Source organism: Columba livia, chromosome 5 (genome assembly GCF_036013475.1).
Source record: "Columba livia isolate bColLiv1 breed racing homer chromosome 5, bColLiv1.pat.W.v2, whole genome shotgun sequence".
Lineage (NCBI taxonomy): Eukaryota > Metazoa > Chordata > Aves > Columbiformes > Columbidae > Columba > Columba livia.
The window spans coordinates 5,110,879-5,125,838 of NC_088606.1; the positions used below are offsets into that span (position 1 = coordinate 5,110,879).

The window sequence follows — 14,960 nt, forward strand, 5'->3', positions numbered from 1 at the left end:
GGGCTCAGTGGGGCTGTGCGAGAGGGAGGGGGCTGGTGGTGGGGGGAGCGGGGCTGGGGGCCGCAGGGAGCTGGGGGCAGGTTAGGAGCGGGGCCGAGGCAGCTGGGAGGCAGCAAGGGCTGCCCCGGCCCCAGCGGCGGCGGCTCCGTGCCCTGGCCAAGGTGCTCCCGCGAGCGGCCGGGCCCTCCATGCAGGGTGAGAACCCACCCCCGGGGGCCGCGTTTCTGCCCCGGCCCCGTCCAGCCCGGCCTCCCCCCGCCTGCGCACTCACCGCTGGCCCAGGCCGGACTGGGGCAGCGCTGCTGCTGGCGCCCCTGATAACCGCCCCGTGGGGACTCGTCCCCTGTGATGTCACAGGCGCCAGAGCACGTCACAGGCACGCCCGCCGGCCCTGCCCGGTCCTGACCACCCCGGCCCAGCCACTCGCAGCTGCCCCTGGCAACCAAACACCAACCCTGACAATGTACGGACCCACCGAGCCTGACAGCACTCCCAAGGTTCTGTTTACAAAGCAGACACAAGCCCCCCACACCCTTCCCAGTTATAAAAGTGGGTGATGTGACCCACGGATGTTTTGCTCCCTGACATCCTATCCCATGAGATGGGATCAGCTCCCTTGCTGCTGGCCGCTGCTCTGGTGGTCATGGCTGGGCCCTTGTTGCCTCTGGGGTGGGTGATGGTGGAAACTGCGCTGGGAAGATGGGGCCTCTCCATGGCAGGACCTCTGTTCCTGCTGTGCCACTGCGAGAGGACATTGATTCCAAAGAGACAATTCCTAAGGGTGACGAGGGGGTGCAGGTGCAGTTTTCCCAGTGGGCAGCTCCCACTGCCGATAGAGCACTGGTTTCTCCACGTCCAGCACGTTCAGTTCTGTGGTACCAGCTCCCCGGAATGTGTCTGGGATCAGCAGAGTCTCCACCTGGACCCCAGCGAACACACGGAGACACATCAGCGGTGCCTATCGCTTGGTCCCGGTGCAGGTGGAGCTGCCAAGGAGTTTCTTTTCCCATGTGAAATCGCCGCCACATTTGTGAGAGTGTGACGGGAAAGCAGGGAAAAAATCATCTTTGTAGCCACCCTGGTCTCCACTCTGTGTCCCTGTGGGATGAAGTTGTCGCCTGCAGTCAGCTGTGAGCCTCGCAAACACAGCTCTGTGCATGAAGAGCTCTTTCAGAGCCTGTCTGGCGATGAGCAGTCTCGTGAGCGATCTCGCAGCTCCATGTCGTGGTGTAACTCCAGCCAGCAATAGAGCCGCCAGAGCCGCTTGTTGACTCCCCCGTCCTCCCATCCCCCAATAGGGGAGAGACATGAAAGGGAAGGGAGAAACTCGTGGAATGGCATAAACAGCGTTTCATAAAATAACAAAATATCACTAATACACCACTAGTAAAAATAATGTACATGAAATGGAAATAAAACACAAAAGGTACCCAGTGCAATTCCTCTTGAACTCTGCCTGCACCGAGCAGCCCGTCCCAGGAAGCAGCACCCTCGTCCAGAAGAACCGATCCCAGAGAGAGAAGACAGAAAAAGGCAGAAAGGCCCAGCGGCCTCTGCAAAACGGCAGAATGGCAAAAGACCGAAATAAAGAAACTCCCGAACAGAACTCCTCCAAACAGGTCTCCGTCCCAGCTCTGACACTAGCCAGAAGATCCCCACTCACCTTAAATATGAAGCGTGATGCTAATGACACGCAATATTCTAACTGATCGGTCTGGATTCTCGTGCCCCACCTGTGCCCCTTTCCTGGTGGCCTTGCTTCTAATGTGGGCAGTGGGTGGCTCAGCTTTCCTTGCTTGCCTTCTCCTGGATCCTGCCTGTTACACAGTGCTCTCAGTTCTCTAATCCCAGACAATCACACCTGCACCCTGGACTCTCTTTCACCTCTGTGAAACCCCCCAGTATCTGGCATCACAGATAAGTAACTGTAGGAAGAGCAGCTCCAGGGGTGTTTAGATCAAGAATCAGGCAGGTGGATGGTGCTGGCACAGAATTCTAGCTGCTTTGCAACTTAGTAGTATGTGTGTGTTAAGTAGAGGTTGGACAAATCGTGTTGCACCTGAATGCTCGTGTGAAACCACAATTGGGGTGCTCCAGTTTGAATGAAATACCTCATGCGTGCCAGTAAAAAATTACTCCTGTAATTCTAGGCTTTGCATCCTTGCATCCCAGCCTCTCTCCTGGGCTGGCACGGGCCCGTTTAAAAGGTTTCCTGATGCTTCCCATGGCAGGAAGACACCGTGAGGACAGCCAGCAGCGCCCAACTCTCCCAAGGCCTGCTGGCCAGTCCCTTCCACACCCAGCCCAAGGGTGTCAGGGACACAGGCCTTATCTTGCAGCTGCTGATGGTTTGCAGCTGCGTTGTGTTCATTGAGCAGGTACAAGTTTGGTAAGTCGGAGCAGAATTTTCAACATGCGGTTTAAGATTTCAACAAATTTTGCTTACTAAGTAATGTGAAACAGACAGTGTATTAAAACTCATACAACCTTCTAATTCAAAGTGATTGGTTCTATTTCAAACGTACTTACTTAAGCTAAATGATTGATATAAACCTTCCATTGGGCTCAGCCAGTGACCTGTGATTAGTAAAAGACCATTACCATACAGCCGAGCTTGCACAGCAGAGACAGGTCAAAGTAGGCTCAACCAGGCTGCCATCTTGAAGGAATGAAATGCTTGGCTCGTGGTCAAGCTGCATAGAGTGGGGAAGGTCTGCAAGAGCCTCCTTGCACCCACAGCTTGTCGGTGTTCCGTGAGTCATTCTGCTTCCTTGTGGGTTTTCTAAAAGGGACCCCGGGCTCAGCTACAGCTCAGCCCTCTGCCTCCTTTGGGGCATGTACCATACTGCTGCTGGTTTGGTTGGGAAGAGTCAAGTGCATGCGTCACACCTGGGCATGTGCTTTCGAGGGCATTGGTGTTCCTAAGCGTTGGTGACTTTTTAAAAGCCGTTCCTTCAGAAGGCAGGACTGAGTAGCTACTATGTGTTGCAAATCAAACAAGAGGAGCAGAAGGCTGGCTTGTCTGGCCAGGGCTCTCTTTCAGGAACTCAGGCAGCAAACAGAAGTGGATGGGCTTAGGAAAGGGATCTGGGGGTTGTGCTTGATGTTAAGCTCAAGAGGAGACTACGATAATGTGCCCCGGCAGGCAAAAGAGCCAGCCGTCTCCCGGGGTGCATTACGCACAGTGTAGCCAGCCAGTTGCAAAAGGAGGCTGAGGGGAGACCTTATCACTGTGTCCAACTGCCTGAAAGGCGGTTGTGGTGAGGTGAGGGCTCGTCTCTTTTGCCAGGTAACAACTGATAGAAAGAGAGGAAATGGCCTCAAGTTTCTCCAGAGGAGGTGCAGATGGGCTATCAGGAAAAAGTTCTATATTGAAAGGGTTAACGAGCATTCCAAGAAGGTACCCAGGGAAGTGCTTGAGGCACCGTGGCTGGAGGTACCCAAAAGATGTGTAAACATGGCACTTAGGGATGTGGTTTGGTGGTGTTTTTGGCAGTGATAGGTTTGCAGCTGGACTCAATGAACTTAAGGGTCTTTCCCAACTTAAATCATTCTATGATTGCGTGATACAACTTGAAGCTTACCCGGTGCAGAGTCAGGGATTGGCCTACATGGTCCTCGTGTGCCCCTTCCGGGCCCAGGTTGGACCAGATGATCTGTGTGGTCCCTTCCAAACTGGTTTTCTGATTCTGAAGAGAAGCTGCTAAATTAATGTACACTGTAATTAAGTTACAAAAGACACACCCATCATTAACCAATTGACATGATAAATGCTTTCCGACCACCTGCAAAACCAGGGGATATTTTTCAAGTTATAGATCCTTCTGCACGACAAGAGGGAGACAGAAGATTAAGTAATAAATTGTTTAGAAGCAGAGTGCTTAGCTTATATTTAGCTAATAATTAATCGAGTTATTGTAAGTACGAAACTAACCAATTATAACTAACATCATCAATTCTTTTTGGTACAGATCTACTGTGTGTCAAAATTCCCGAACATTGTAATGCATGTGTATTAATTATAGGAATATAAGCAACACAAGAGCGTCCAGTCTTTGGAGCACTTATGGAGGATGATCCCCAGTGTTCCCCAGCACTGATGAAATAAAAGATGCCTGCTTAACAGTATAATTGACTCAGCTGTTAAGTTCATTTCTCCCTTTCAATTCCATGTATTCTTTTCCTCTATATCCGTCAATAACCCCCTCCCAAAACACGGCAGTTCCTTTAAGTCTCCTCGAGGGCTAAGAAAAATCGACACCAACCCAGAAAGCCCACAGGAGCTCTGCTGCCTGTCTGAGCTTGTCCCTCGTGCAACAGGATCACGAGCAGGGTTTGCAGCAAAGTTGGTGGCAACTGCCGCTGAGAGTAGTCAGGTCTTCCATCTGTAACAGGCACAACCACCTGGCAGCAGAGCGGTTCCTTCCTCCTACACGTGAACCCATCAGGAGTGTGTCATGCTCTAAGGCAAGGCGGCAATAAACCGTGGCAGACGCTCCGTTAGCCCCTCACCTCCCGCCACCCACGTCCTGTACATCAGAGCGATGATAGGAAAGATAAGGAGGAAGGAAGAGAGACTCTGACTTCAAGTTGGAAGGTTTTAAAGGCTTTTACTAACGTTACCAATAGACAGAGAATATATACACAAAATATAAAAGCCCACCTCGAATGCTCAGTGTGCCGTTGGCGTCACTCAGCAGCAGAGCTGGGGCTGCGGGGCTGGCGGCTCCAGCAGCTGCAGCTCAGGCCCCGCGAGTCCCGGGCGGGACTGCACAGCAAACTGGAAACTGGTTGCGGGGATGCAGGGCCTGAGGGCTGTGGATCACAGGCAGACAGGCAGGGTCCTCTCCGGATGCCGGCCATGGGCGAAGAGAGAGTGACCCTCGTGTCACGGAGGCACCCCGTAGGTTAATTTAAGGGACAACAAGGTCCAAAACCAACTTTTATCAAACCGGCGAGAAACAGGGTTTTAGCACTCCAAAAGTGACTTAAATAAAGGTTCAGATGTCAGTTGAGGAAAATTATTGAGGCAGCACCTAAAACAACAGGCGGTCCACAGTGTGCACGCACGTGGCATCACCCAAAACAATGCCGGAGCCGGCCCTGAGTCCCGGAGAAGTACACACTTGCCTAAACACGGTGCAGGATTGTTTTTAAAGAGATACACGCGCTCGTAGTGAGTACGGGAAGTGTACACTTGCGATTGTGCGAGGGTAAATTTACAATACACCCGCAATCCTGCGAGAGTTAATTTACTTACACGCGCAAGTGTGCACGGAATCCTACATGTGTTTACGTGGAAGCACAGGAGGAAAATACACTCGCGATTGTGCGAGTATTAATTTTACACGCGCTCATATGGAGCACGGAAAGTTATACGTGCATGTGTGCACTAAAAGTATAAAGATACTCTCAATCCTGCGAGAAGGTTTACTCACACCCGTGGTGGCGAGGCAAGCGGAGTCCCCATCCCGGGGAGCGGGGCTCTCGGCGGCAGCATCTTGCTCGTGCTTCGAGAGACCCGCGACAATGGGCCGTGTCGACGAGAATCCCGTTTCTATCTGATCAGATCTGACTGTAGGCACTCTAGAAGCTTCTCTGCACCCCCACACTGTCTGCGGGTGCCCCTGAAGCCTCCAAACATCCCCCACACTGGGCGCGGCTCAGTGTGCCTCGGCACTCCCTTCTCCTAACGGCCCTGGCCAGGGTGCTCTGGGGCCAAACAAAAGAAGCTGTTAGCCTCAACTAGCAGAGAAAGAGGGAGATGTGCCCACTCCTTCCATACTGAAGGAGGGAGGGGGAGAGAGGGGGGGTTGCATTCTGCCACACCTCATGATCACCATCTTAATATAGGGGGTATGACGGTTACGGGATGGAATACTTAATTGGTCAATTTAAATCATCTGTTCCATCCACCCCTCCTCAAACACGCCCCTTTCACAACGGAACGTGGGAAAACTTACCAGTCCTTCTTGGCTACCATAGTAATAAATCTACACGTGAGCTTCTTTGGCATTCCCTTGGTCTCCTTATCAATGACTGGCTGCACTGGGAGGAAGAAACTCTTGAAGAAGAGCAATCTGAAAACATGGAGGAAGTCACCACTACTTCCTCTGCCACCTGGCACTTGCTGGCCATGTTCTGCACTGGATACTGAATGTGCTTTTCAAAAACCATGCTCAAATCACTATCATCACAACGATCTTCTTCACTTTCCTCTTCCTCGTGTTTCTCAACCCTGCCTCCTCTTCCTCCTCCTGCACTGTGCTGCTGCTGGATCTCTCCTCCTCACTGATACCCACATAGGCACAGCTCCTTTTCTCTAGCCACCAGCAGAGCCCAAAGAGCAGGAGAAGGACTAGACCTGCCACTGCTGCAAGGCAGAAAAGCACAGTGCTCCCAAGGCCACGCCACTCTGCTCCTGCATCCTCTCCTCCATCTGCTGCACTGGATGAACCACCTTCTGGAGGCTGATGAGTTATTCTCATTGCCCCGATGAGGAAGCATGGACGCAAAGGGGAGCCAGATTTACAGAATCAGAGAGACCACAGCCCACCACATCAGATCTTCCGCAAAACGCTCCCTGACTCTGTGCCAGCTGAGCAGTCAGCACCCTATGCCCACGATCCCCACAAAAGTGATGCAAAAACTCACAACACAATGTTTATTCAAACACAACACTTATTGGCAGCTTTGCACATGGTAAAGCTCCCAGAAGAAACGGAATGTGTCAATGTCAGGGGTGCAGTCAATGTCCGGTTGGTAACGGAGTCCCTGTCACAAGCCTCCTCGCGACGGCCTCTTCAGCTGCATCGGGTCCCACTCCCCAGCGCGTGCTTTTGCTGGGCAGGAACGTTTCCCGCTGCCGACTGATCAGCGTGTTCCTCGTGTCCAGCGCGCTCGGTTCTGTGGCACCAGCTCCCAAGAGAGTGTCTGGGGTGGGCAGAGTGTCCCCCAGGCCCCAGAGGTCACACTGAGGCACATGGAGCGGTGCCTGTCGCTTGGTCCCTGCCCCGCCGGAGCTCCCAGCAAGAGTATCTGGGCCAATGTGAAATCGCCACCACGGCCCTGACAGTGAAAGTGGAGAGCAGGGTCACAATCCTCTTTGTCCTCACCGGCTGCTGCGCTGGGGAGACCATCGAGAGGGGAACGCTGCCACTTTTGGCGGAGGGCTGCTGCGCAGGGTGTTCCCTTTCCGTTCCGTGCCCTGCATTCTCCTCTCTTTTTTCCTCCTGGAAGACACGGTCGTCTGCCAGCAGCTGTGACCTGCGCAAACACAGCTCTGTGCGGGAAGACCTCCTTCAGCGTCCGCGGAGAAGCATTATATGAACCCGATTTAGCAGCTCCTCAAACTCAAGCTGTGCGTGCAGAAAGGCGTCAGGATTCTGTGTCAGGTGCTGGAAGAGGTTGACTGGTTGAGCCAATTGCAATTCCAGGGGCAAGTTGATCTCCTCAGGCACGTTCTCATTGCCAATGAAGAAGTGGTTCAGGTGTTTCTTCTTCAGACATCTCTGCAGGTACTGCATGATGCTGTTCAGCCATTCCCAGAAATGCCCCCTGCGCCAGTTTGACAGCGGCATGGCGCTCAGCAGATGCATCACAACTGTCTTCATTGTATAGGTGGAAAAGTCTCTGCCCAGCAGGCAGCGGACACAGAGCTGCAGGCATCTGAGGTAGCCGGTGTCAGGCTGTGCATGTTTGGCGATATGACTGAAGAACTTCCTCTCTGCCACAGCGTAGGTCTCTGGCCACATCGTGCTAGGGGTGTAGGCAGCCTCTGTATACTGGCTGCTCACAAAGATGTCCGAGGCGCCTTCTTGCACCCCGAACATCAACTCAATTGAAAGCCTTTTCCCCCGGCGATTTGTCACACAGAATTTGCAGGAGCGGTCGGAGGGCAGCATTGTTAGGCGGCGAATGGCTGAAAGAGGCAGAGCCCTCCAGGAACGTCTCACGAACATCTGGAAATAGCGCGCAGTTTTCTGCACATCTAGGTAGGAGTCAGTGCAGAGGTCGTCTAGGGTGCTGAAGCTTGCATTCCTCCCCTGCTCTTGCTCGGGGTCGTGGAGGAAGCAACGTGTCTCTCCTGCCGGCTGCTCCGTCTCACAGGTGCACACCAACTCCACGCGGACGCGGAAGTTCCTCATTGGCCACACGGGGCCCGGCTCCAGGTGGAAGGTGTGTCCACGGGGGGGCTTCAAGGGCAAAAGCAGGCGGTAGGTGATGTCTTCCTCACGGGGACTCCACCCTTCAAAGGCACTGCCCACCCCGATAGCTTTTTCCAGCACTGGAAAACTAGTATTTGAGAATAAACGCTGGTAGACAAGGATGAAGATTTCCACAAGGCTCAGCACAGACGTGCAATCTCTGTCCAGGTGCTGAACTGGCCACTGTATGCCCTCCGCAAAAAACACTCCCGGGTCATTTGCATCATCATGCTCTTCTTCATCTTCATCGTCATCACCATTTTCTCCTTCGCCTTCATTCGCATCATCATGCTCTTCTTCATCTTCATCGTCATCACCGTTTTCTTCTTCGCCTTCATTTGCATCATCATACTCTTCTTCATCTTCATCGTCATCACCATTTTCTTCTTCGCCTTCATTTGCATCATCATACTCTTCTTCATCTTCATTGTCATCATCATTCTCTTCTTGATCTTCATTTGCATCATCATTCTGTTCTTCAGCTTCGTTTGCATCATCATTCTCTTCTTCAGCTCCATTTGCATCGTCATGCTCTTCTTCAGCTCCATTTGCATTATCACTTCTTTCTTCGGCTTCATTTGCATCGTTATTCTCTTCTCCATGTCTCTCCTCCTCCACGTTGTTACCGGAGCTCTCCTCTTCTCTCTCTGGCTCATGGCTCCGTTTCCTGAGCCACCAGCAGAGCCCAAAGAGCAGGACCAGGACTGCAGCAATGGCCCAGAACTGCCAGCACTGCAAGGCGGAGAGGAGCAGGGATGCCCAAGCAAAGCCGCTCTGCTCCTGGTTCCTCTGCTCCTGGTTCATCCGCTCTACCTCCTGCCACAGCCGAGTCATCTCCCGGTTCAGCATCTGCGCACGCTGCTCCATGCGCTCGCGCGTCTCCTCATCCGGCTCATAGCCGACCGGCTGCACGTTCAGCGTAAGAATTTGCCAAAGTCCGAAGGCAACGTCCAAGAGAGCCATGGCCTGCACGAGAAGGGAGAGAAGGGGCTCAGTGGGGCTGTGCGAGAGGGAGGGGGCTGGTGGCTGGGGAGCGGGGCTGGGGGCCACAGGGAGCTGGGGGCAGGTTAGGAGCGGGGCCGAGGCAGCTGGGAGGCAGCAAGGGCTGCCCCGGCCCCAGCGGCGGCGGCTCCGTGCCCTGGCCAAGGTGCTCCCGCGAGCGGCCGGGCCCTCCATGCAGGGTGAGAACCCACCCCCGGGGGCCGCGTTTCTGCCCCGGCCCCGTCCAGCCCGGCCTCCCCCCGCCTGCGCACTCACCGCTGGCCCAGGCCGGACTGGGGCAGCGCTGCTGCTGGCGCCCCTGATAACCGCCCCGTGGGGACTCGTCCCCTGTGATGTCACAGGCGCCAGAGCACGTCACAGGCACGCCCGCCGGCCCTACCTGGTCCTGACCACCCCGGCCCAGCCACTCGCAGCTGCCCCTGGCAACCAAACACCAACCCTGACAATGTACGGACCCACCGAGCCTGACAGCACTCCCAAGGTTCTGTTTACAAAGCAGACACAAGCCCCCCACACCCTTCCCAGTTATAAAAATGGGTGATGTGACCCACGGATGTTTTGCTCCCTGACATCCTATCCCATGAGATGGGATCAGCTCCCTTGCTGCTGGCCGCTGCTCTGGTGGTCACGGCTGGGCCCTTGTTGCCTCTGGGGTGGGTGATGGTGGAAATTGCGCTGGGAAGATGGGGCCTCTCCATGGCAGGACCTCTGTTCCTGCTGTGCCACTGCGAGAGGACATTGATTCCAAAGAGACAATTCCTAAGGGTGACGAGGGGGTGCAGGTGCAGTTTTCCCAGTGGGCAGCTCCCACTGCCGATAGAGCACTGGTTTCTCCACGTCCAGCACGTTCAGTTCTGTGGTACCAGCTCCCCGGAATGTGTCTGGGATCAGCAGAGTCTCCACCTGGACCCCAGCGAACACACGGAGACACATCAGCGGTGCCTATCGCTTGGTCCCGGTGCAGATGGAGCTGCCAAGGAGTTTCTTTTCCCATGTGAAATCGCCGCCACATTTGTGAGAGTGTGACGGGAAAGCAGGGAAAAAATCATCTTTGTAGCCACCCTGGTCTCCACTCTGTGTCCCTGTGGGATGAAGTTGTCGCCTGCAGTCAGCTGTGAGCCTCGCAAACACAGCTCTGTGCATGAAGAGCTCTTTCAGAGCCTGTCTGGCGATGAGCAGTCTCGTGAGCGATCTCGCAGCTCCATGTCGTGGTGTAACTCCAGCCAGCAATAGAGCCGCCAGAGCCGCTTGTTGACTCCCCCGTCCTCCCATCCCCCAATAGGGGAGAGATAGGAAAGGGAAGGGAGAAACTCGTGGAATGGCATAAACAGAGTTTCATAAAATAACAAAATATCACTAATACACCACTAGTAAAAATAATGTACATGAAATGGAAATAAAACACAAAAGGTACCCAGTGCAATTCCTCTTGAACTCTGCCTGCACCGAGCAGCCCGTCCCAGGAAGCAGCACCCTCGTCCAGAAGAACCGATCCCAGAGAGAGAAGACAGAAAAAGGCAGAAAGGCCCAGCGGCCTCTGCAAAACGGCAGAATGGCAAAAGACCGAAATAAAGAAACTCCCGAACAGAACTCCTCCAAACAGGTCTCCGTCCCAGCTCTGACACTAGCCAGAAGATCCCCACTCACCTTAAATATGAAGCGTGATGCTAATGACACGCAATATTCTAACTGATCGGTCTGGATTCTCGTGCCCCACCTGTGCCCCTTTCCTGGTGGCCTTGCTTCTAATGTGGGCAGTGGGTGGCTCAGCTTTCCTTGCTTGCCTTCTCCTGGATCCTGCCTGTTACACAGTGCTCTCAGTTCTCTAATCCCAGACAATCACACCTGCACCCTGGACTCTCTTTCACCTCTGTGAAACCCCCCAGTATCTGGCATCACAGATAAGTAACTGTAGGAAGAGCAGCTCCAGGGGTGTTTAGATCAAGAATCAGGCAGGTGGATGGTGATGGCACAGAATTCTAGCTGCTTTGCAACTTAGTAGTATGTGTGTGTTAAGTAGAGGTTGGACAAATCGTGTTGCACCTGAATGCTCGTGTGAAACCACAATTGGGGTGCTCCAGTTTGAATGAAATACCTCATGCGTGCCAGTAAAAAATTACTCCTGTAATTCTAGGCTTTGCATCCTTGCATCCCAGCCTCTCTCCTGGGCTGGCACGGGCCCGTTTAAAAGGTTTCCTGATGCTTCCCATGGCAGGAAGACACCGCGAGGACAGCCAGCAGCGCCCAACTCTCCCAAGGCCTGCTGGCCAGTCCCTTCCACACCCAGCCCAAGGGTGTCAGGGACACAGGCCTTATCTTGCAGCTGCTGATGGTTTGCAGCTGCGTTGTGTTCATTGAGCAGGTACAAGTTTGGTAAGTCGGAGCAGAATTTTCAACATGCGGTTTAAGATTTCAACAAATTTTGCTTACTAAGTAATGTGAAACAGACAGTGTATTAAAACTCATACAACCTTCTAATTCAAAGTGATTGGTTCTATTTCAAACGTACTTACTTAAGCTAAATGATTGATATAAACCTTCCATTGGGCTCAGCCAGTGACCTGTGATTAGTAAAAGACCATTACCATACAGCCGAGCTTGCACAGCAGAGACAGGTCAAAGTAGGCTCAACCAGGCTGCCATCTTGAAGGAATGAAATGCTTGGCTCGTGGTCAAGCTGCATAGAGTGGGGAAGGTCTGCAAGAGCCTCCTTGCACCCACAGCTTGTCGGTGTTCCGTGAGTCATTCTGCTTCCTTGTGGGTTTTCTAAAAGGGACCCCGGGCTCAGCTACAGCTCAGCCCTCTGCCTCCTTTGGGGCATGTACCATACTGCTGCTGGTTTGGTTGGGAAGAGTCAAGTGCATGCGTCACACCTGGGCATGTGCTTTCGAGGGCATTGGTGTTCCTAAGCGTTGGTGACCTTTTAAAAGCCGTTCCTTCAGAAGGCAGGACTGAGTAGCTACTATGTGTTGCAAATCAAACAAGAGGAGCAGAAGGCTGGCTTGTCTGGCCAGGGCTCTCTTTCAGGAACTCAGGCAGCAAACAGAAGTGGATGGGCTTAGGAAAGGGATCTGGGGGTTGTGCTTGATGTTAAGCTCAAGAGGAGACTATGATAATGTGCCCCGGCAGGCAAAAGAGCCAGCCGTCTCCCGGGGTGCATTACGCACAGTGTAGCCAGCCAGTTGCAAAAGGAGGCTGAGGGGAGACCTTATCACTGTGTCCAACTGCCTGAAAGGCGGTTGTGGTGAGGTGAGGGCTCGTCTCTTTTGCCAGGTAACAACTGATAGAAAGAGAGGAAATGGCCTCAAGTTTCTCCAGAGGAGGTGCAGATGGGCTATCAGGAAAAAGTTCTATATTGAAAGGGTTAACGAGCATTCCAAGAAGGTACCCAGGGAAGTGCTTGAGGCACCGTGGCTGGAGGTACCCAAAAGATGTGTAAACATGGCACTTAGGGATGTGGTTTGGTGGTGTTTTTGGCAGTGATAGGTTTGCAGCTGGACTCAATGAACTTAAGGGTCTTTCCCAACTTAAATCATTCTATGATTGCGTGATACAACTTGAAGCTTACCCGGTGCAGAGTCAGGGATTGGCCTACATGGTCCTCGTGTGCCCCTTCCGGGCCCAGGTTGGACCAGATGATCTGTGTGGTCCCTTCCAAACTGGTTTTCTGATTCTGAAGAGAAGCTGCTAAATTAATGTACACTGTAATTAAGTTACAAAAGACACACCCATCATTAACCAATTGACATGATAAATGCTTTCCGACCACCTGCAAAACCAGGGGATATTTTTCAAGTTATAGATCCTTCTGCACGACAAGAGGGAGACAGAAGATTAAGTAATAAATTGTTTAGAAGCAGAGTGCTTAGCTTATATTTAGCTAATAATTAATCGAGTTATTGTAAGTACGAAACTAACCAATTATAACTAACATCATCAATTCTTTTTGGTACAGATCTACTGTGTGTCAAAATTCCCGAAAATTGTAATGCATGTGTATTAATTATAGGAATATAAGCAACACAAGAGCGTCCAGTCTTTGGAGCACTTATGGAGGATGATCCCCAGTGTTCCCCAGCACTGATGAAATAAAAGATGCCTTCTTAACAGTATAATTGACTCAGCTGTTAAGTTCCTTTCTACCTTTCAATTCCATGTATTCTTTTCCTCTATATCCGTCAATAACCCCCTCCCAAAACACGGCAGTTCCTTTAAGTCTCCTCGAGGGCTAAGAAAAATCGACACCAACCCAGAAAGCCCACAGGAGCTCTGCTGCCTGTCTGAGCTTGTCCCTCGTGCAACAGGATCACGAGCAGGGTTTGCAGCAAAGTTGGTGGCAACTGCCGCTGAGAGTAGTCAGGTCTTCCATCTGTAACAGGCACAACCACCTGGCAGCAGAGCGGTTCCTTCCTCCTACACGTGAACCCATCAGGAGTGTGTCATGCTCTAAGGCAAGGCGGCAATAAACCGTGGCAGACGCTCCGTTAGCCCCTCACCTCCCGCCACCCACGTCCTGTACATCAGAGCGATGATAGGAAAGATAAGGAGGAAGGAAGAGAGACTCAGACTTCAAGTTGGAAGGTTTTAAAGGCTTTTACTAACGTTACTAATAGACAGAGAATATATACACAAAATATAAAAGCCCACCTCGAATGCTCAGTGTGCCGTTGGCGTCACTCAGCAGCAGAGCTGGGGCTGCGGGGCTGGCGGCTCCAGCAGCTGCAGCTCAGGCCCCGCGAGTCCCGGGCGGGACTGCACAGCAAACTGGAAACTGGTTGCGGGGATGCAGGGCCTGAGGGCTGTGGATCACAGGCAGACAGGCAGGGTCCTCTCCGGATGCCGGCCATGGGCGAAGAGAGAGTGACCCTCGTGTCACGGAGGCACCCCGTAGGTTAATTTAAGGGACAACAAGGTCCAAAACCAACTTTTATCAAACCGGCGAGAAACAGGGTTTTAGCACTCCAAAAGTGACTTAAATAAAGGTTCAGATGTCAGTTGAGGAAAATTATTGAGGCAGCACCTAAAACAACAGGCGGTCCACAGTGTGCACGCACGTGGCATCACCCAAAACAATGCCGGAGCCGGCCCTGAGTCCCGGAGAAGTACACACTTGCCTAAACACGGTGCAGGATTGTTTTTAAAGAGATACACGCGCTCGTAGTGAGTACGGGAAGTGTACACTTGCGATTGTGCGAGGGTAAATTTACAATACACCCGCAATCCTGCGAGAGTTAATTTACTTACACGCGCAAGTGTGCACGGAATCCTACATGTGTTTACGTGGAAGCACAGGAGGAAAATACACTCGCGATTGTGCGAGTATTAATTTTACACGCGCTCATATGGAGCACGGAAAGTTATACGTGCATGTGTGCACTAAAAGTATAAAGATACTCTCAATCCTGCGAGAAGGTTTACTCACACCCGTGGTGGCGAGGCAAGCGGAGTCCCCATCCCGGGGAGCGGGGCTCTCGGCGGCAGCATCTTGCTCGTGCTTCGAGAGACCCGCGACAATGGGCCGTGTCGACGAGAATCCCGTTTCTATCTGATCAGATCTGACTGTAGGCACTCTAGAAGCTTCTCTGCACCCCCACACTGTCTGCGGGTGCCCCTGAAGCCTCCAAACATCCCCCACACTGGGCGCGGCTCAGTGTGCCTCGGCACTCCCTTCTCCTAACGGCCCTGGCCAGGGTGCTCTGGGGCCAAACAAAAGAAGCTGTTAGCCTCAACTAGCAGAGAAAGAGGGAGATG

At 52.7% G+C, this 14,960-nt stretch overlaps 1 protein-coding gene across 1 annotated transcript; it reads right to left on the reverse strand.

Annotated features, from left to right (window-relative positions):
* Positions 1-6,720: 6,720 nt before the first annotated feature.
* On the reverse strand, positions 6,721-9,613 carry LOC135579510 (inositol 1,4,5-trisphosphate receptor-interacting protein-like 1). Its single transcript, XM_065063185.1, has one exon. It carries the CDS (start codon positions 9,381-9,383, stop codon positions 7,302-7,304), a length of 2,082 nt encoding a protein of 693 aa, XP_064919257.1. The 5' UTR covers positions 9,384-9,613; the 3' UTR covers positions 6,721-7,301.
* Positions 9,614-14,960: the final 5,347 nt, after the last annotated feature.